Source organism: Pipistrellus kuhlii, unplaced genomic scaffold (assembly GCF_014108245.1).
Source record: "Pipistrellus kuhlii isolate mPipKuh1 unplaced genomic scaffold, mPipKuh1.p scaffold_m20_p_8, whole genome shotgun sequence".
Classification (NCBI taxonomy): Eukaryota; Metazoa; Chordata; class Mammalia; order Chiroptera; family Vespertilionidae; genus Pipistrellus; species Pipistrellus kuhlii.
The window spans coordinates 19,829,122-19,852,247 of NW_023425584.1; the positions used below are offsets into that span (position 1 = coordinate 19,829,122).

Below are 23,126 nucleotides of genomic sequence, written 5' to 3' on the forward strand. Positions count from 1 at the left end.
GGTAAGCCCATAGTAGGGAGAGAAAACCCTGTACAAAGGGACTTGGGAGGAGCTCACTCCACAAGGACTCAAATCAGGCCGTTTGGCCATAGAGGAGAGGAAGGGAGGGTTCTGGGTGTGAGAAAAATCTGGAATACTCAGCAGTGGCCAGATCACACAGGGTCTCCCTAGCCACATCGCAGAGAGAAACAACCTCATAAGATACATTACACATTTGACTTTTTTTTCTTTTTCCTCCCTCCTTCCTTTCCTCCTTTCTATGCTTTCCTTTGCTCTTCTCTCTCACTTCTTTCTCCCTGACCTTCCTATCCCTCCTCCCCTGCCTCGTCCTTATACTTTTTCGCTCACAGGAAAATAAAAACCAACTATTTCATTGTCTCTCTTGCCTTTGCGGATCTGCTGGTGTCTGTGCTGGTGATGCCCTTTGGTGCCATTGAGCTGGTTCAGGACATCTGGATCTATGGGGAGATGTTTTGCCTCGTCCGGACTTCTCTAGACGTTCTGCTCACCACGGCATCCATTTTTCACCTGTGCTGTATCTCTCTGGACAGGTGAGGACAGAGCGGTGTGCACAGCGGAGCTCTGGGCTGGAGACAGTGGCCTGATGACTGCTGGGATGTGTCTTTCTTTCTTCCCTGATTCATTAGAAATGAGTCTTAGAGAGTACGTCTGGTTATCCACTTACCCATTCACTTCTCAGTCTTTGCAGAGGGCATTCTCTGAGGCCCTGTGCACAGAGATTAGAAAGGCCTAGACCTTCCCTGCAAGGAGCTTACAATCCAGGTAGAGACAGATACCAGCCATCAAGGTCACTGGGGAGCCCTACCTTGTGTCCAGGTGGCATGAAAAAAGTGTTGAGGGAGCTGAGTGGCAAGAATTAACACATCTGCCCGGTAGGCTGCAGGGGTGGTTCCTTCTACTGAAAATGTGTCTGTATCATAATTACAGGTGTATGCCTGTGACTGTAGAGACTGTTTTCCAGAAAGTTAAAGATGATAATAAAACCCCCAATAACTGTCTGGTTATTGGGACTCAAGGCTAGCATTTCATTCTGTTGCATAATCTTGTTCTTTTTCTTCACATTTGACTTCAGAAGACCTAATGATCTCCATCTTTGCCTCATTTGTGGAGATGTAGGTGTATTAGTTGTACCAGTAATTTTGATTTTCTGGTTCCTACTCATGGGTATTGAACAGTAAAGGAAGAATGCAATTTAAAAGTCAGAGGATCACATGAACATATGCAGCCATTAATGTAGCCATGTGTTAGGGGTTTGTTCTCAAAAGAAAGTGGTGTGCAACTCACGTGATCTGAATTACCAGGGACAATCTTTTACTGACTCTTGTGTAGTCCAGCAGACCAGGTTTTCCTCCACTCTTGGGAGGGGGGTCTGTTTCTTTCATTGAGGAAAAGGAAAAGTAGTTGGCTAAAGTTGGAGGTTATGGTTTCTCTAAAATATGTGCCTTTCAACACTAAAATCAGAGTGTTCCCAGAGAATTAGTCACACTGGGAAGAATTCTTAGGGACTGAATATAGCGCTGGGAGCAGCAGATTCATACCCTAACCATGGGACTGGTGCTCCTTGATTGGAATGGGAGGTATAATGGCCTATGTTATATACATTCCTGCTCTCTCCCTCTCTGCCAAGAACTGATAGTTGAATATGCTTAAGCTAAATGTCTGTATAATGAGATTCCACTCTATTACTAGGCATGATGACATTGATAGAGCTGAATTGTTGGTTGAAAGCCAGACCCATGCTATGTCATAGTTTGAAATTTATCTTTATTAGCTTTTTTATAACAATCTGACTTCAGTACATGAAAGACTTTTTAAAACAGTCAGTATATACTGGGTGAAAGTTCATATTAGAAATAATAAAATGTAAGGAACTAGACAATCTGTGGAAATCTTCCAGGATATCCTGCATGTAATCATTGCTTCACTCCGAGCAGTGAGACTGGAAGTGTTATAGGAACGTGGAGAAGGCAAAGCTGAAGGATCAAGGCAACCTTATCCCTCTTATCTTGGCCTTTCTCTCTTTCCAGTGCTCCTTGCTCAGCTATCTAGGGACCTTGGCTCCTCCCTCTGCCTGGAAAGTTCCTCTGTCCCCTCCTCTCCTGCATGTCTTTTAGATTTTAGCTCAGTCCTCTCTTGATTGCAGAAGGCATCTCTGACCCCACAAAGCATATTCTCCTTTGAGAGCTTAGGGCAATTATGATTAAAACCACAATTATAATGAAAAAATTTTTTTCTTAAATATCTCTGTCACCATCAGTGAGAGAAAGTGCATGCATGCATATGAATAAGGATAAGGTCCCTCCCTGCACTCTTGGAACTTACCTTTTACTGGGGAAATTGACAGTTAAGCAATAATAACATCAATACTGATTAAGGTGTTAGGTAAACACTATTGAATAACTGAAGGGTACAGCACATTCTCTTTTAGAAGAATGCTGCCAATAATTTCATTTCCTTCTCTGATAGTAGACATCAGAAACCCAACTCCGTAAGTAAAATGAAATCAGATGGTTTGGTTTTCCTCTGGGAGCCTGGGACACGTGCCAGGTGTCTCCCTGTTCCAAGAGTGATGTTTTCTTTGGGCTGGAAGGTTCGTTCTGGACATCACAGGGCAACAGGTTAGCCTGGAAGAGTATAATTTTGTTTATCATCTGGCTTCTGTTTTTGCTGTATCCTTCCCATGACAGTTGGGTTTGGCTAGGCTGGGGCAAAGCACAGAGTGAATGTCTCAGTGAAGTGTGATGTCATCGCTGGTCATGTGACTCCTAGCATGATGCTTGTGCTCTCTAGAGCTGCCTAGACTCTGCAGGGACGACTCAGAAAGGGTAGTGGCTCTCGAGCAAAAATGCTCACTGTGAATCCTAATTCCACCCAGATGGCAGACCCCTAGATAAAAGCAAAACATTATGAAACACATTTCCCCAACTCCCATTCTCCATCCACTGTGTTTCCAGGTGCTTTGAGAATTGAATGCTACTTTTTTTTCTTTTCTTTTTTTAAATTTATGTTTATATTGATTTCAGAGAGGAAGGAAGAGGGGGAGGGAGATGGAAATGTCAATGATGAGAGAGAATCATTGGTTGGCTGCCTCCTGCACTCCCCACACTGGGGATCAGGCCTGCAACCCAGGCATGTGCCCTGGCCAGGAATCAAACTGTGACCTCCTGGTTCATAGGTTGACACTCAACCACAGTCACACCAGCTGGGTGAGAATTGAATCCTATTAATGAGAGCTTATTGCTTCATTAAAAATAATTTACAAAGCATAATTAAAATCCACGCATCCTATAATATGGGTCATGAGAGGTCAGAACTGCATTAAAGCATAAAGTGCCATTGATTATTTTAAATCTAAGGCTCTGTGGTGAATGAAAACCAACTAAGTATCTATAACAGAGTACTGGTTTTAACAGTGGATACTATAACACCGACATTAAAAACATGAGGAATAGCATTGGGTATTGCCTTAGAAATATATCCTGATGAGTTATATGAGAAAACAAAGCAAGTTTCAGACTTTAATGTTCAGGGTAATACCACTTTTCTAAAATAAATATATAGATGTTTATATCTGGGTATGCATGAATGAGTGGAGGGAGTACACCAAACCATCAGTGATGTTATATAGGGGCTACCAGAGGTGGAGCTGGCCGGACTGGATGGTCAGTTGAATAGGTATTAAAAAACTTCACTTTTACTGATTTCGGAAATATGTGCTTTAAGCTCCATTTTCCCTTTGCTAGAAGTTAACACTTCTCCAATGCAAGAGTATTCACTGAAGTACTCCTGGGACAGCACATCCCTCAACTGGCTGAGAATGTGCTGAGCTCAGTGTTAGGAGTTCCCTTAGAAGCCAGAGCACCACTGGGACATGGAAACCTTCAGCCAGTGTATTCTCTCTGCTCTCTCACAGACTGCCCCAGATTCTCACCCTGAGGGGGCCTTCACCATCCAGTTAGCAGATTCTTCCTCCCTTGGACATTCGGACATTCACAGCCATCTCCACAACCTTGTGTTTGATCTGTTACAACAATCTCTTTTCGAATCACCATAGTTTTAAAAACCACACATAATACCTGAATATTATTAACATGTCTTCATTTCACAACTAATACACAAAAACGCCCCCAATTTCTTCCCTACCTCCACAGCTGTGCCCCTAAGAGGTAACTACTGTAAGTATCACTCCCTCTAAATTTTAATTATTTTATACCATAAAGCAGCTTTGTTAAGTGAATATATTTTTAGCTTATCCAATTGCACTTTTGTTTTAAATTAGCCTTTGAAGAGGGCTTTCCCTGTATGTACCCAAATAAAATGCTCGACTGTAGAGTTCTTACCAGCTTGCTTACCAGATGATTAGCAGGGTCTTGTTTTAGCACCATGGGACATAAAATAAATTCATTGGCTCAATTATCTCAAAAGTCTCACTTCAGACATGGCTCTCTGGAGGATTTGAACAATGTCATGCAGTCTAGCCCTCTCCTTCTGTCTCAGTCTCCCTCTCTTCTTTTTATCCGTCTTTCCTTCTCTTTCTCTCTGTGGTTCCTCTCTGTCTCTATGTCTGTTTTTGTCTTTATATATTCCTTCTTTGTTTCTATCCTGTTTTCGTGTTATATTCATTGTCACTATAAGTTCAGAAAAAAATAGCCTCAGGCAATGTGAGTCTTAAACCATCCTTAACTCGGAGTCCACAGGAAGAGAAACTGAAATGCTGTTTCTCATGGAAGAACTTTGGTTGGCTTTGCTTGAGTCACACACTCTTCCCTTAACCAATCATTGTGGCGTGGAGATAACACATCTGGTTGCTGGGTAGAGATGAGGCACCATGACTGTGGACTTTACCACAACATATGGCACTGGAGAATGGCAGTGGGGTTGTTGGACAGACAAGAACAACAGACATCAACTTCTCTTAGGTTGGCCTAAGGACCTACAAGTGTCTTTATGAAGCCTCCACAGCAAGACAGACATGTGTCACCCCCAAGTCTTATTTATATTGGTTTAAACATCGCTAGGTTCTTCCTCTGGCTTCATGTGCCAGACTCTTCAGGCTTACCCATTCTGGTCCCCTTTCTCTGGTGTACTTGTCCTACATTTGGCATTTGATGCAATTCCCTTTAAAAAAAAATCTGTTTCACTTCATTGAAGATAGCATTTCCTACAGCATTGCAAGATTTCCCCTTTGATATGTCTAACTAAATTGTCATCCTTCCCCTTGGCATCCTGGAAGCTGTTTTAACTGCAAAAATCCTCCAATGGTTTCTCCGCCACAGATTTTCTTTGAAAATAAGTTTACTTGTAAAACATACAATTCTGACTCAAAGGCTGTATATTTTATACTGTGCCGGAATTAAGTGTCTCTGCATTTCTTACGATTTCCCTGGAGCACGACTTGATTTTGTATAAATGAAAAGTGTCCATCATTATGAACTTGTGTCACACAATTACATTTGTTTCCCCACCAGGGCTGAAATGCATCTCTGCAAGGAAAGCATATTATACATTTCTCCCTCTCATCTACTCCTTGAGGGTTGGTTCATGCTTTTGTACACTACGGTAATATTTGTCAAGTTGAAGTTCATGCCAGAGGATATGAATCTTATTTTTATATTCATTTCATCCAATATTTATTGAGTGCCTACTAATTGCCAGGAGCTGAGCAGAGCCCTGAAATGCAGTGTTGAGCAATCAGAAGAAAGCTGTGAATGGCAGGGATTTTAGTCTGGTGGAGAATGAAGACAGTTGATAGGTAATTACAGTAAAACTGGGGGGAGGGGGTGTCAATGAAATAGAATGGGGGCAAGTCTAAGGAGCTGTTGGAGCAGGTGACCTCCAATGCAGGGAAGACTCTCTGGAGAAGTGATGCGGAAGCTGTGGACAATGTAGATGTCAGTAGGCGAGTTATGAGGAGCCACAGTTTCAGAAAACAGTATGTGCAAAGCCTTAAAGGGGGGGGGGGGTGTGTGTTAGTGACACATCATTAACTAGAGGCTAAATCCTTAGCTCATCTCTCAGTGCTATTCCCAAGGTGTCCTCAGTCTGTCTTTCCTATCTCACCTCCCAGTGAGGTGATCTGCTGTCATCTCCTAGGTACGAGGCATTTCTTGATAACTCCATGTTGCTAACATGTGTCTTGAGTGTCTTTCTTTTTCCAGGTGAATGTACACCCTTCTCCAATACTCAGATAAGAGGTGTCACCTTCTCACCGAGCCAGGCTTCATTCTCAAAGTAGAGTTGTTGTTTCTTCCTCTGAGTTCCCATACAACATTAAATGTAAACACAGCAGTTATTACTTGTTTTAGTAATTGATTTATTTGTCTGTCTCACCTTAGACTGTCAGCTCTTTGAGAGTCAGCCTTTATCTCTTACATTCTCGTATTCTCATTACATGCCCATAGCTGTTCATGCTTGTTTAACTGAGCATGAAACGCTTTGACCTGTGAATGTGGTTGTTTGAAATGACTTTGGGATCCTAGGGCTAGACTCCCAGATTGACCAGTTATGAGTTGTGATTTTGGGGAAGTTACTTAAATTCTCTGGGTTTTATCTTTTCACCAGTAAAACTGTGTTAATAATAGTATGTTCCTTTTGGATTTATGAATAATAAATTACTCAGTGCACGCAAGGAACATAAGCTAGTGCATGGAGCCTAGTAAACATTCAGTAAGTGTCAGCCACAAGTTTTATACCATTATTGTTTTACTTTTCAAATATAAATTTCTCATGGCTATTGTGGGTATCTTCCCAGCCACTGGGAGTTGTGTTTTAGTTCCTGCTACATAGCTGAGTATTCTTCAAGATTAGACCCTCAGGCTTCTAGCCCTGGGTATCTCTCTCTCTTCTTTCCTTCAGAGAGCTCACCTGTCCTCTGGCTTCACCTGCACTTCCGCTCTGCTCTCTACTGCAATTTTGTCCCATGCAGGGCTCTCCGGTTCTCCCGGCTCTGTTGAACAGCCTGTTCAACATCTTGCCTTAAACACCTTTCTGCTTTCTCAGACCCAAGGTGCTCCAAGTGGAAATTTCCACCTTAAACTAATATCCTCTTCTGCTTTTTATATCAAAGATGCATATATGAGTCATTTAAATGCAATTCCTTGAGGTCAACTTTTACTTATCTCTATGACCAGCTGGATGACAAATCATAGCTGTATTTTCATAAATATCTTTCAGATCTATCTTCCTCCTCTTAATTTTTCTCCCATGCTATTTCTGGATCACTGCAGTAGCTTCTTGGTTATTATCTTATCTGTCAAGTTCATCTTTAAACATGTCTTTTTTTTCTGTGTCCTCAGCTCACGGAGCTTATAGGGCACTGCATATTCCTGTTCTGGGTAGCAATGCTCTTGTGTAGTGCTGTCCAATTGCTAACATGATGAGGATATAGGCTTTGGCACATGGAGGTTTAAGTCTCAGTTCTACCATATCCTGACTGTGTGATGTTGGACAAGTGGATTAAATTCTCTAGGCCTCAGTGTTCTCATATTGAAAATGTGGATGGTGACAACTCTCTGGCAGAGTTGGTCTAGGAATTAGATAGAATATAGAATACATTTCCTGACACATAGTGTACCCTCCATCATGGGTGATGTGTTAATTGGAATAGGAGTAGTTGTAGCAGTAGAAAAGAAAATGAATAAGCACAATACAGTTAGATAAATGCCACACACACACACACACACACACACACACACACACACACGGATATATACAAGGTACTGCAGAGATGGGAACCAATTCATACCTCTGGCAGAAAATGGTCTCTCCTTGTGCCTTGGGGGCCAGAAAGAACTTTCTAGGGGATATGACCATTGAGCTGAGTCTGGAAGGGTCAATGGGATAGCCATCCAGTGTCTGCTGGCAGGCTGCTCAATTCATGTATGTGACCAAGTTTATCTTGCTGACCTGTGTGTATGTCCAGTTTGCCCTGCCAAGATGTTTTCAGATGACATTTTTGTCAGATTATCCTTTTTCCTTTGGTCTGTAATAACTCGGGAAGACACCATTCTAGCCAGCTGGCACTCCCTTCTTGTGAAATTTTCTTATCATGACGGTACAGAGAAATATTTAATAAAGATGAATGTAGTGAACACTAACTCTGCTGATTGCATCTGGAATTTTGATGCCTGCAAAGGTTCCATCTGATGGCCCCTATCTCTGACAGAAAAGGATCTCTCCCTGTTCCACCTCTAGCATTTTTATTTCCAAAAACCTGAAGTTCTACCTCCTTTCTTGACTGCATTCTCAGCCCCCCCCCCTTCCTGTCCCTGTCTCCTGAGGGGGTCTTCATTGATTCTCCAAATGACTGATAGCTTGCCAAACTTCTTAGGAACCAGAGGGAAAGGCCTTTAGTTTTTTGTTTTTTTCTCGAAGTTACTGCTGCTTTTCTCTTTTCTCCACCTCCTTAATAGGCAACCAGAACTAAAATGTAGAAAACCAAAGAGCAGAAGACCAATCTCTGTCCCAGAACTCTGCTACAGTGCTTGGCTGGGTCACCTCCTGGAGGGAGGACTGGTACCCAGTGAATCCCACAATTACTCCAGACTATATATCACCTATTTACCCTTCTTGCCACATAGAATCTATCCCAAAACAGAGATCTAAACAACAATGCATTATTATTAGATTTCACAATTCTGTGTATCAGGAATTTTGGCTTATCTGAAGTCACTGGATAGTATTTAGCTGGAGACTGGAGTGGCCTGGAGGGTCCAAGGCAGTTCATGATATGCATGGCACCTTGGTAGGTTCATCCAGAAGTATTGGCTCAGCCAGGCCCCTCTCCCTGTCTCTTTGGCCTCGGGTCTCGGTACTTGATCTCATGTTCATACATGTTAGATATTTTTACATGATAGCTCATGGCTTTGAGAAACCAAGACTCCTCTTAAAAAATAGGCCTGGGAGTATTCCACAGCTCTTCATGTGTTCTGTTGGTCAAAGCAGTGCCAGGGCAGCCCCAGATCCGAGGGGAGGTGGCAGACTCCCCACCTCTGGATGGGAGAGGTGTCAAAGAATGTGTGGCCATCTTTAATTGTCACAAGTACAGCCTCTCACAAAAACTCAGATGCAGTAATCCCCGTTTTGCACAAAGAAAACACAAGTGACCTGTCCCAAAGTTGGAAGGGCAATCCACTCAAGAGCTTGGACTAGAACTTACTGATTTCCCCGCTTAAGGCAGAATGCCCCTTGTAACTCATAAGTTTACCGATTCGGTGGAGCTCATCATCCCCTTGGTCCTACATTTTAAAGACCATTTTGCTGTTCTTTGAGTTAGGAACTGTGAAAAAATTAATCTTGTGAAACATTTCTGTTTTCCTGGGTCCATTCCAGCACTCAGGTCTTAGCTACCAGCTGCTATGTCATCTCTTCTCCCTTGTGGTTGACATTTCTTTCATGAGCTGACCTTGATTAAAGATTGGATTTGGTCTCAGTGATGATCCAGGATGATCTCTTCTTCCATCTCAGGTAGGAGGGCTGGGCCTGGACCAAGTCCTTGAGAGGATGCTGCATTGTAATCAATTCCACAACAGGTAGCCAGTATGGTCTCAGTGCTTCTTCTGTAGGGTCAACTCGTTCACCTTTCTGTTTCTTAGTACCTACTACTGGGAGAGATATTGAACCAAGAGACTTCTGTTTTACTTGTTAAACAGTTAAAAAGCCACTAGTTCCAAAATGTGTTTGAACCTGTTCACAATAGTTATAAAAACAAATATACAGAGAGGGCAAAAGTAAGCTTACAGCTGTAATTATGCAAAACACAGAGTTTATTCTTATATTAGGATTTATTTATTATTGTACTATTTTTAAAAATATATTTTATTGATTTTTTACAGAGAGGAAGGGAGAGATATAGAGAGCTAGAAACGTCGATGAGAGAGAAACATCGACCAGCTGCCTCTTGCATACCCCCTACTGGGGATGTGCCCACAACTCAGGTACATGCCCTTGACCGGAATCGAACCTGGGACCTTTCAGTCCGCAGACCGACACTCTACCACTTAGCCAAACCGGTTTCGGCTGTTGTACTATTTTTATATGGACAACTGTAAACCTACTTTTGTCCAACTAGTATATAAAAGATGGAAGTGGGGTGGAAGTACATAATACTGCTATCGATATTTATTAAGCTTTATATGCCAGGGACCTCTTAAGTTTTGAACATAATATTTTATTAGTTCTCACAGCTAAGCAATGAAGTAGGCATAATGACCCACACTAGATGAGCAAACTGGATCTTGGAGAAGTGAAGTAACTGATTCTAAGACTACAGATGGTTAAGGTCTTCAGATGTGAAGACATAAAGCTAAAATATCCTCTAATTCTGAGAGTCTAGAATTCCAACTTGTTCTGCCTGCTCCTTTGCCTTCCCTATGGTAGGAGGGCAGGAAGTGAGGAGGAAGAATTTTCCTTAATTGCAAGCGTGGGGAAGAGTTTAACTCAAGCTTAAAATAAACAACTGTCTTCTCAGGGTTGTCAAAGTAAATTGTGTCCCCAGAGATATCTTAAAGGCAATTTGATCACACATTTACACCTGGCTGCAGTTGGGGAAGCTGGTGTTTGGTCTACCAAAAGGGGTTTGAATGGAGTTTTACAAGCAGTACTTTGCAATGTTTTGCATAAGGAATGACTTTGTACATCTTAGTTAATCCTGGCCATCTGGAACCTCACTTGCCATTTGAACATTCATTTAACTGCTTTTTAAAAGTTTGCTAGTTAAAGGAGAATGGGAGCGAAACTAGTTTGGCTCAGTGGTAGAGCATCGGTCTGCAGACTGAAAGGTCCCAAGTTTGATTCCGATCAAGGGCATGTACATTGGTTGCGGGCACATCCCCGGTAGGGGATGTGCAAGAGGCAGCTAGTTGATGTTTCTCTCTCATCGACGTTTCTAACTCTCTCTCCCTCTCCTTTCTTCTGTGTAAAAAATCAATAAAATATATTTTTAAAAAAAGGAGAATGGGAAATGTCCAATGAAAAGCTAGAGAACAGACCTTTCAGATAAATCTATTCCTAAGATGAGACAGAGCTGCATTCATCTATGAACACTGTCCACGTAGGTTTGAACCAACAATCCTTTCTCTTGAATGTGTTGTAATTCAGCTCGGTTAGTAAAGCATGCAGCTGTGTTGATTGTGATGGAAATTTTCCAGTCCAAAAACTTTTGGTGACTCCTCCTGTCATAGCATCAAACATCTCTAAGCAAGTGGTTCTCAAAATGTGGTCCCAAGTCATCATCATTAGCAGCAGCATCTGGGAACATGTCAGAAATGCAAATTCTTGGGCCCTAGTCCAGACCTACCAACCTCTGTTTCCAGGTGATTCTGATGCTGGCTACAGTCTGAGAACCAAGGGTCTGAGACCTGCCCATCAGCCAGCCTTTTAAGGCGAATTTACTTTTACTTTCTTATAAACACTCTACTGTCCAGCTCTGTGGATATAGGGATATATACTTATATAGATATATATTTCCTATTGGTGAAATATATATTGATATGAAATACATATCTATAAATACTTTATATATACCGTATATTTGAAATATATACAATTTCTGTCTCTTTGGCCATGCATCTGTATTGCACTTTCTCCTCCACCACCCTTACCTAGTCTCTAAAGCCCAACTTAAAAGACACCTATTAGCCGAAACCGGTTTGGCTCAGTGGTAGAGCATCGGTCTGCGGACTGAAAGGTCCCTGGTTCGATTCCGGTCAAGGGCATGTACCTTGGTTGCGGGCACATCCCCAGTAAGGGTGTGCAAGAGGCAACTGGTCGATGTTTCTCTCTCATCGACATTTCTAGCTCGCTCTCTCTCTCCTTTCCTCTCTGTAAAAAATCAATAAAATATATATTTAAAAAATAAAAAGACACCTATTAGAGAAAGCCTCCCCATTTCTCTATTAGATAAGACCTTTCACATCCCCAAAACATGGACCCACATTCAGTGTAATTGATTTTAATTGGTGGCGATTATGGGCTCATTCTTATTCAACCCATTTTGTAAGCATGTACCCTGTCTCTAGCTTTGCACTTAGCACTGGGGATACAGGGGTGAATGAGATAAACATCTCTGGACATTATAAATCAGTTAGGGGAATACATTCTCACCTCCCACCCTGATCTTAGAAGCAGTGCAGGTATCTTGGACTCCTGGAGGGTCCCCTGTCTGTATTAAGCTGTGGTGGGCAAGGTGGAAGGGGATGTACTAGTCTGCTCCCATTTGTATAGGGTACACCAGAGTATTACGACTTCTTGTGGCATCCACTCTTATGAGATAATGGCACACCACAGCACCTGCAGAGGACACGGAGCCCCTGCTGTTGGTGAAAATCAACTCCTCTTGATCAGAGTTTTTCAGCTTCAGCACTATGGACATTGTAGACCAGTTGATTCTTTGTTGGGGGTGGGGGTGGGGGGTGGGGAGGGCTGTCCTATGCAACCAGCAGCCTCCTTGGCCTCTGCCCACTGGATGCCAGCACCATCACCCTTCCCAGATGTGACAACAGTAAATGTCTCGAGACATGGCCCAATATTCCTTGGCAAACAAAATCAACCCTGGCTGCATATAACTGGGATTGTTTCTACCTATAGAAATGAGGCTTCAGAAAAATATTAAAACCCTCTACAGATATCCATAGAACCACTATACAGAAAAAGAATAGAGATAGAAGTTTTAACCTTAGCCAGAGGGTAAAGCTGGAACTTACAGAAAGTCAGTCTTGACTTAGAGGAAACAGTCTTAATTTTAGGATCGCCTTAAATTCCCAATGTACTGTGGTAGAATGGTGAATTCCCAGTACTTGCTGCATTTAGGCTTACATACACTTCATTGTGGGCATGACTGGGGATTTCAGTATTCTGAGATTTAGTGTTTGTATGTTTTCATATTTTTTTCATGTTTTGTATGTTTATATATTGTTCCTAAAGTGGCTTGTGAAGATATAGAATAATTTGTTGGGGATTTAGAGGAGGTATTATAGTAGAGTAAAGTAATAGTAATGAGGATAATATCCTAGCCCTTGAGTCATGCTGCCTGGGCTAGATGTGGTTTTTACCATCCGTGGGACGTTAGACAAATCCTGACTCTTTGTTTTTCTTGCTCACCTGAGAAATGGGTACATTTATAGTTCCTATCTCAAAAGTAGTTGTGAGAGAATACAAGTAGAGTCCTTATTAAGGAAATGGATAGTACCTTTTATTCTTAACTTTGCCTGACCTCCAGAGAATTTGCAAATTTTTTTTTAAATCTTTATTGTTGAAAGTATTACATACTAGTATGTCCTTTTTTCCCCATTAACCCCTTCTAGTCCATCTTCATCCCCGCTCCAGGCCTTCACCACCCTATTGTCTGTGTCCTTGAGTTATGGATATATATGCATACAAGTTTTAACTAGCTACTTCTGTCTATTGGTGTTATGCATGTATTTTGGGGGGCAATTCATGGTAGGAAATTATTTTTCTTACTAGAAAGGGAAATAGAATTCAAATATAGGAACCAAAAAGCAACCATAATAGATAAAAATAAAATGATCAGATTTTTTAGCTGGTCTTTGACTTATAGATAAAAGTTAGAATTGTAAGGAAGCGTCATTAGTCAGCACTAGAATTCAATTTTTATTAACCATTTTATTCAGTAATATTTATTTTCATCTACTTAATTTGGATTCTTGAATACAACCTTCAAAAAGATGTTTGTTTTTCTAGATTCTTTGTTATAAAGCAAAGATTAAAGGGAAGATATTAGGAGGCTTATTTAGGGAAGCTGCCTCAGGGAGCCAAGACCTTGGGAATAATCTTGAACCCTTCCTAGCATCAGGTTATTTTCTCACAATCTTTGCTATTCCTTGGCCTGTAGATGCATCATTCCAATCCTCTGTCCTCACGTGGCCATCTTCTCTTTGTGCATGTCTGTCTTTGTGTCCAAAATTCTTTTTTTGTGAGGATTATCAGTCATTTTAGATGAAGGCCACTCCAATGATCTCATTTTAATTTGGTTAGCTCTATATATACACCCTATTTCCAAATAAGGTCACACTCCAAGCAACCGATGTTTAAGGCTTCAACATCTCTTTTGGAGGAAGAGGGGGGCACAGTTCAACCCATAACAGCAACTTAAGCAAAAAGAGATTTTATTGGAAACATGTAAGGTGGCTTATTAAATTAAAGGAAGAGTTACAGAATGAAGAACAGAAGGGGTATGAGCATGGCTTCCCAAAGACCCAAGGAAAGGAGCTCCTCTCAGCCACGCCAGGAGCTTGCTGTGGTAATAGGGTAGCGTCCGTGACTATATCATCTTTGCATCGCTCTGCATTATGTCTAGAATCTCAGGAGACACTGATTGGGTGACTGCTTGGTTGGAAATGTCAGAATCCGATAATTAGCTTTCCCAACACCACATCAACAGACGAGATAATTCCCCAAAGACATGGGATGCTATTGCCAAGAAAAAAAGAAAAAGAAAAAAAAAAGAAGGATGCTAAATGGACACAACAAAATGTCTAATCTAGGTCCTCCAGCAAGGAATGAGAGAGGGAGCGAAATATGGGAAAAAAATATATTCTCATACACACCTAATTTGCCATCTCTATGTTAATAATAAGCCTCTAGTGATTATTGGTATAGCCATTCAGAAAATAAAATTGCCACTCTGATATAACTTGCTTTTTTTTATAAAAAAGCATGGAGGGAATTCCAGATAATCATCATTCTTCTATTACCAAGTTATATTTAGTTAGAGTTGGCTACCATGTCAGTTTCACACACAGAAAAAAAATGAGTTTCTCCCCCAGCTGGCATGGCTCAGTGGTTAAGCATTAACCTATGAACCAGGAGGTCATGGTTTGAATCTCGGTCAGGGCACATGCCCAGGTTGTGGGCTTGATCCCAATGTGCGACATGCAGAAGACAGCCGATCAATGATTTTTCTCTCATCATTGATGTTTCTATCTTTATGTCCCTCTCCTTTCTTCTCTATAATCAATAAAACAAACAAACAAACAAACAAAAAACTAAAAAAACAACACACATTTGTTAGAAAAGAAAAAAAATGAGTTCCTGACTAATTCCCTCTTCCATTTTTTGGGCTCTTGTTCCTTGCACTCTATTGCAAGTCAGGACACCCAGTCTCTCTGGCCACAGAAAGCACAGTGTGGCCAGCTGCTCCCTGATGCCTTAGAAGGAAAAGTATAATCCTTGCCCCCCATCTCCCAAAGTACCCACTATTCATGTTTTAACATTGGCCTCTCCTTCTCATTCCACCCTCTCCAATTTATTTCACCACCACTTCTTCAAAAATATTGCCATTGTTATAGTAGTTATGCTTTGAATTAAGAACAGAAGAGGTGGGGAAAATTAACAGTGAACTACATGAAATGAGCGAGATTAGGGAGTGACTCATCATTTAATGGTATAAAATCTTAAAGAATAGACTTAGCCTTCAGGCTGTCTTTTTTACACTTATTCTTTAGATTCTTGCCAAGACAAATAGCTGATAGATCTACTGTGGTATTTTGCATGTTGTCAAATTCCATGAACTGCCTGGATATGAAAGTGGTGAGGTTGGAATGGCATGCAAGAAACAGTCTCTTGGAGTTAGAGACTTGATCATTGAGGGCAGGTTGCATCTCTAAGATATTATCATAGGCAGAACACAGACTCAAAGGAAGATGAGCAGTGAGCCCTGTGAGGAAGAGAAGACCTGATAAAGGGGTGAGGTGGTCTGTATCAATAGGCAGGAAATGATGAAACAGGAAACATTTGAAGTTTTGCATTCTTAGAGAAACAATGAAATAGTCCAGCCCAGAAGTAACACATGTCAACTCTGTTCACAACTCATTGACCAGACCAGTCACTTGGCCCAACCACAAGGAGGCCAGGAAGCACATGTGCCCAGAAAGAGGGACTGGGCATACTTAGCGAACAGCAGTCATGACTTCCTCTTGTCAAAATGCCAACTACATGTCCTTCCTCAGCAGATCCTTGATATCTGCATTTTAAATAGGCCGCCTCAGGTGAGGAGGAACAATATTGGCTGGAACAACATTGGCAGGGGAAAGGGTGGAATCCCTGGACCACAATGTAAGGATCATTGACTTAGCATCACTTGAGTATAGGCAGGTGATCAAGAGACTAGTGACAGGTCTGAGACAGTTCTTAGAGCTCAGATGTCAGGCCATGCATGAATCGCCTCAAGTTGTTATCAAAGAGGACCACAGATGCCAGGACATTGGGACCCAGAGGGCTGGAATAAAGTTCCTCAAACGCCCAGGCCTGAAAGTATTATTGGAACTGTGCCTGAGACAGAGCAGACCCTTAGCTGTGTGCCCAGCTTCTCAGGCATTAAGAGTGGAAGAGGGATAGGGAGCTGGCTCTAGGAAATGATTCTCAGATGTGATCAAAAGTTGATATTAAATTAGCAGAAACTCATTGGTCAATATAATATATTTTATTGTATAATTGCTGTTTTCTTTCCTCTGTTATTTTCTCTTGTTTCTCCCCTTTCTCCTTCCCTTCCTCTGTTACCCACTCTCCCCTGCCCCCCCCCCCATTATTTTTTCTCTTCTTTCTTCCTTATTTTTATTTTCAACTTCCCCCTCCAATTTTTCTCATTCCTAATATTTCCTTTTCGTGTCTCCCTTCTTCTCCCCATTCCTCCTCCCCCGCCTCTCTCCTATCAACTATTCCCCCTCTTTTTTTCTCTCATTCTTCTTCTCCCTTGGCATCCCCTCCTCATTCTCTCTCCAGGTATTATGCCATCTGCTGCCAGCCTTTGGTCTATAGGAACAAGATGACCCCTCTGCGCATCGCGCTAATGCTGGGAGGCTGCTGGGTCATCCCCATGTTTATCTCTTTTCTTCCTATAATGCAAGGCTGGAACAACATTGGCATAATTGATTTGGTGAGTAAACCCCACACAGATCCCATTGGCCGATTCACTTTGTTTGCTTGGGCTGCTACATAAACCAATAGTATCAAGTTGGGTGGATATTCCGAGAAAGATTCTGACAGTGGTCTGTGCCATGACAAGAATAACAACAGAAAAACCAAGCTAGCATTTTTGAATGCTTGCTGTATAGCAGAAAGTATGTGAAATACTTTACCTATAATCCTGCTAGCATTCTTTGTTTTTCTTATTTAGATGAGAAAATTCAGACTCAGAGGGGTGAGGTAACAGGCCCACTAATATGTCTACTAAAATAGCAGAACAGGTGTGTGAAATTAGCATTCTGATTCCAGTGCCTAAGAGGTCTTCATCCTATGTTAGCAGTGTTTGAGACTTTCAGTGATCCACAGAAAACGTGTCATGTGAGGGGAAGCTTTTGGAGAGCAAAGAGAGCCATGGACAGGAGTTGAGAGCTGAGCCCCAAGCCCAGTGCTCTCACTGACCCACTTTCTGCCAGGCTGTGTGATCCATTGGTCCCCAGTGGAAAACAGTGTCTTCCAGGGTTTAGAGGAATAACATGATGGCACTGTGTCAGGCATTTACCATCCCCAGAATAGGTGGTTTTTAAGAGTCGTCCAGCTCTGACATACTATTTTTGCAATACCAAATTTGTGACTAAAAGCTGTGGTCTGGATTCATTACCAGGGCTATAAATTCCCTAAGGAAGGAGTCAGGTTGTCACTGTAAAGTTGATCCCAGGACCATCTCATGGTAGGAAGGGGAAGGGAGAGGACAGATTGAGAGCAAGCTGTGGCCAACAGAACCAGTTAGAGCAGGAGCTGCCTCTTCGTCTCTTCACCCCATTTCTAGCCCCTAATCTTGCCTTGTTCTTTGTCCAGGAAGGAATACCCAAACCAAGGCTGGGCGAGGATTTGCATGTGGTATGTCAGAACAAGAGTTCCCAGGGCTTCTGAGAGCAATGCTGGGGACAGAGGAGTGGAGAAGTAAAAGGGGACCCATACAAGGGAGACTGTATGGATATTTTCTTGAATTCTATCCCTGTTCTTTCAAACTTTCAGTTTTATCATTCTTGGGGAGAAATGAAACTCAAATTTCCAAAAACCAATATAATAATGGCCAACAAATGAACACTTCTTGTGCACCTAGCCCCGTGTTAATAGAGTCACTCTTCTTCAGAACCTCACTCAGGCCCCACAACAAGGCTATGTAGATCCTGTTGTTATCCTCAGGAAATAAGGATGGGAGAGGTGACGTTATTAGCTAAAGTTACATTGGTCAGAAGAGGTAGACACTATATCTAAGCCCAAGCTTACTGGGATCTCGTGTATGTGCTCTTCCTGTCTGTACTAAACTTACTCCTTAATGGAGAAAACCTGTGGAAGCATAAGCTTTTGTGCATCAGAAATTTTAATAAGGGCACAGCACTTTTACCTTCGTATATAGACTATTTAAGGAAAATAACCTAGCGGATTTTGCCCATTTATGAGTGAAGCATGCCCTATTTACTTTGTGGAACTGAAGGGTGTGGCATCTCCTTAGCGTCAACATGCCTAGTATTATATTTGCGCCATGCTGTTGTGACTGCATTTTATAACTTTCCACTCATTTGCACATTGAATCTGCCCAGAGAGAAGCTAGTAGAACCCACGTGTTCACAATACATATATAGTTGGTTCTTGTTATTTGCAGTAATTAGTTGCTATAAACACTGAATTAGCAAATACTAAATCTTTGCTCCTAGGAGAAATACAAGATTGGTTTTCTCAAAGTTTCTGGTCACAATATTTTCACCAACCAATCAATACATAATATACGCTGTGTGTAAGAGAGACCCATGAAATATAAGATGACAAAAAAATTGAAAATAAAATAATGGAAAAATGTCATATACAAACACTAACCAAAAGAAAGTTGGTATAGCTATACTATTATCACTGATAAAATAAATTTAAGGCAATTTAATTTAAAATAAACTTAAATTACTAGAGATAAAATGAGAAGTTTCATAATGATAAAATGTTAATTCAATAGAAAGATATACTATAACCCTATAATAGAGTATAGGACAAGACACTAAATTACTTGTGTACTTCATTACACAAGTTATAACATATGTGTGTTGAATATATTTTTTATTCACATCTTCATTTATGTGTAATATTCACACTGTATGCAGGCTCGCCTCAGGAACAGAAGTGGCAATTTGTCACACAGCTCTTTTTAGCCAAGGGCTATTCCCAGAGAAGGCTGATAATTAAGAGCTCAAGAGAAGGCTGATAATTAAGAGCTCAGCATGCAAAATTTATAATTGGGAGAAAAGACCTTCAATCCTTCAAAAGGGATCTAGTGTACCACAGCATCCAATGCAAGTGAGGAATGCAATGCAATCAATGTAATTCACTAGATTAGGGAAAACCCTCATTGTTGCAAAAAATGCACTGACAAAATTCAATATCCATTTATGACTTGTTCAAATTCATAAAATTCAACTTTCTCAAATAAAAAGCATTGACAAAAAACTTACAGGTATCACACTTAGTAATAAAATATTGAAAGCTCCCTTCCTAAAACTAGGAATGTAACAGTGGTGTCCACTCATACCACTTTTATTCAGAATTATACTGGAGGACGTGTCAAGTTCGATAATGCAAGAAAATATGTTATTAAAAATAGGAAGAAAGAAAGGAAACTGTCATTAGTTACAGATCACATGAGTGTGCATGGAGAAAATTCAAAAGAATCTAGAGATGAGATATTAGTAATTAATTTAACAAAGTTGTTAGATACATAGTAGCCACTATACAATAAAAACAACATTGAATTCTACCTCCTGGCAACAAACAATTAGGATTTATAATTTTAACATGGAACCATTTGCACTAAAATAAAAAGTCAAACACTCAGGAACAAACCTAACAAAAGATGCATAAGACATTTATACAAAACATATTAAATAATACTAAAATAAAATTTTAAAGATTTCCATAAATGGCAACGATTATCATGCTTGTGAATGGGAAGACTTAACATTGCAGAGATATCTGTTTTCCTCAATCATTCTATTTTAACTCCTATTGAAATCCTTAAAGATTTTTATAGAAATTGATAAGCTAATGATCAATTTTATATGGGAAATGTTGAGATTATAAGAATAGCCAGCACAGTCTTGAAGAAAATGAGTCACAGTTTGAAGACTTTTACTAATAAATCTACTGTGTGAAAGCATGCTGGATGGGAGGACAGGCAGGGCCCCACTATTGTCTGGGTAGATAGAATGAAGAGTGATTTTGTCCCTATTTTATTTCTATTTACTGGGCTTTCAGCCCCTGTTGGATAGATAAGCCCTCTGAGCCCTGGGATCTGGTCGTATTCTATTTCCACCATCAAGGTTCTAGGTGCATTAGGTTTATTTTAAAAAAGGAGAAAGCTATGCTGATAAATCTTTTCTTTCCTTTTTTTCTTAATTTGTTTATTCTTCCCTTTTTCCTTCCCTGTTTTCCTCCCCTTCAATTTCCCCTTTTCTGTTCTTTTTCCTCCTTTTTCTTTTCTTACAATTTTTCTCATTCCCCTCCTACTTTTTCCTCTTCACTTTTTTCTTCCCCTTCTCTCTCCCTCTCTTCCTCCACCTCTCAGATAGAAAAAAGGAAGTTCCCTCAGAACTCTAACTCCACGTACTGTATCTTCATGGTCAACAAGCCCTACGCCATTACGTGCTCCGTGGTAGCCTTCTACATCCCGCTTCTCCTCATGGTGCTGGCCTATTACCGCATCTATGTCACGGCCAAGGAGCACGCCCAGCAGATCCAGATGTTACAACGGGCAGGAGCCCCCTCGGAGGGCAGGCCCCAGCCGACAGACCAGCATAGCACTCATCGCATGCGGACAGAGACCAAAGCAGCCAAGACCCTGTGCATCATCATGGGCTGCTTCTGCCTCTGCTGGGCTCCGTTCTTTGTCACCAACATTGTGGATCCGTTTGTAGACTACACGGTCCCCGGGCAGGTGTGGACAGCTTTCCTCTGGCTTGGCTATATCAATTCTGGATTGAACCCCTTTCTCTACGCGTTCTTGAATAAGTCTTTTCGCCGTGCCTTTCTTATCATCCTCTGCTGTGATGATGAGCGCTACCGAAGACCTTCCATTCTGGGCCAGACTGTCCCCTGCTCAACCACAACCATTAATGGGTCCACACATGTGCTAAGGTGAGTGCCTAGGGGCTTGGTAGGTTTGGTTTATCTGTGTGAGTCAGAAAACTGGGTCACTTTCCAGTTTTCTGTCTCCTGACAGGTTATGCTTGAAAATCTGTGCAGTGTTTGCAAAGACGAAAGAAAATCTACCATCTGGTCATGGAATAGAGTGTTGGGTAAGAGGAGATTGACCTCCATTCAGATCCAGTCTTCATAGTTCTGTGACCTTGGGCAAGTCATTTAACAGTTCTGAACCTTAATTTCGTTTTTGTAAAGTTGAGATTATAATTAATGATATCTACATTACAGGGTATTTGTGAGGATCATGTTAGCTAATGTGTGTAGAGCACCTGATACAGAGCCTGACGTCTACTAGCACTTAGTAAATACCACCTACTATTATTGATAGGTAGTATTTTAGGGTAGTGGTAAAAAGCATACATTTTAAGGAAAAATAGACTTTATTTTTACTCTTGGTGGCATGACTAACCGTTTATATAATCTCTCTTGGTTTTACTATCCTCAAGTGTAGAAAAATGTGGGAAGAATGATAATGTCCATCTCATAGGACTCTTGTAACAATTGGAAATTGTATTCACATAGTCTCACAAATAGTAAACACACATAATTCTACCAATGATATTATTAATATTAGAAGTAGAAGTGATAACATATTGCCTGATACCCTGAGAGGACCATAAAATAGCATGATAAACTAATATAAATAAATAATTAACAAGCAACAATAATACCACGTGATAAATGTTATAACAGATATGGACTGCTGGAGTGGGGATATGACTAAGTAAGGAGCTGATTTGGCTTAAGGGAATTTGGCTTAAGGCTTCATAGAACAGCATTTTATAAGAACTTGAGACTTGGAGTGAGACCAAGGAAGCTGTCCCAGTGAGAGAACAAGACCAAGAAGGAACTGGAACATGGATGTGTCTTACCCAAGATCACCTTGGTTGATGGCGGTGAGAGGGACTTTGGAGTTGTGGTTTTTCCTGATGCCTCTTTCCAAACCCTGAGCATTTTCTGGGCACCCTGGCCTGGAGTTGTTCTCAGCCATGAAAAGACATGTATGTGGTCAGTGTGTTCATCCCGTAGCCACGATGAACTGTCAAGGACATTTTCTTTCTGTGCCCCGAGATGCGCAGGAATTTCTAAAGAGCAGTCCCTTCTTTGAGAGAAGCATTTACTGTTTCCGATGGTGATGATAATCAGCTGTTCTGGCACGTGGAAGAAATGAAGTGCAAACAGGGATTGTGATGAAATATAAACACCTTGCCTCCGGGGCTGCTCAGAAACCTGCATTCAGTTTTTTGCCACCAGTGTGAGCAGACGTGTAGCTAAAGCCTAGTTATGGTGTCCGATTCCAGCTGGTGGAAGGGCCTCCAAGGCTGCTCCTTGAGGCTGACATCCATAATAGTTATGCCTTAGCGAGTATCATGGAAAGGCTCCAACTATAAAGCAAAATGTGTGTACAGGAACTCCAGTATGGGTGCCAGCTCATTTTTAGCTGTTTGAGCTAGCAGTTGGTTGCTGAGCACAGGCTGTCGACAGCTTACAGAGTGTGCTTCAGCAGTGCGTGTACTAAGCCAGTTGTTTAGAACTTGGGTGGCCTTTCCCATAGAAACAGTCATAGAAAGAGTTTGGGGGTTTCTAGGGCAGCCCAAAAAACCCTACTTAAAGGTTTTTAATATGTGTGGTTTTATCCCTGCTGCCTCTGGAAATCTGCCAAATGACTCTAAAGCAGAGACAGCAGTTTAGAGGTGGCTTATGGACACACTATTCCCATCTTAGTCCTTGCATTTCTTCATGGTCATGAAGAGTGCAGGAGGTGAGTCCGAGATACTTTTCTGTGGGGGTGGGAATCTTGTAAGAGTGGGGGCAGTCTATACCAAGAGAAGAAGACTATTTGAAACCTGAATTTTCTAGAATGTAAACCTTGCAAAAATAGGAATTCCTGCCTATTTAATTCGCTGCTACATACCAATCTGTTGCCCGATGTATATAGG

General features: G+C 41.3%; 1 protein-coding gene across 4 annotated transcripts in view; it reads left to right on the top strand.

The window, feature by feature from the left end:
* The window catches only part of HTR4 (5-hydroxytryptamine receptor 4), a 144,090-nt gene that overhangs the window by 73,947 nt on the left and 47,017 nt on the right, over positions 1–23,126 (top strand). For 2 of the 4 annotated variants that reach the window (XM_036423985.2, XM_036423984.2), the window contains exons 4-7: positions 351–551; positions 16,759–16,912; positions 17,797–17,838; positions 20,552–21,120. In XM_036423985.2, coding sequence (XP_036279878.1) covers positions 351–551; positions 16,759–16,912; positions 17,797–17,838; positions 20,552–21,120 — 966 coding nt within the window. The remainder of the gene's footprint in view (positions 1–350; positions 552–16,758; positions 16,913–17,796; positions 17,839–20,551; positions 21,121–23,126) is intronic. The other 2 variants (XM_036423987.2, XM_036423986.2) reach the window with 1 other exon arrangement.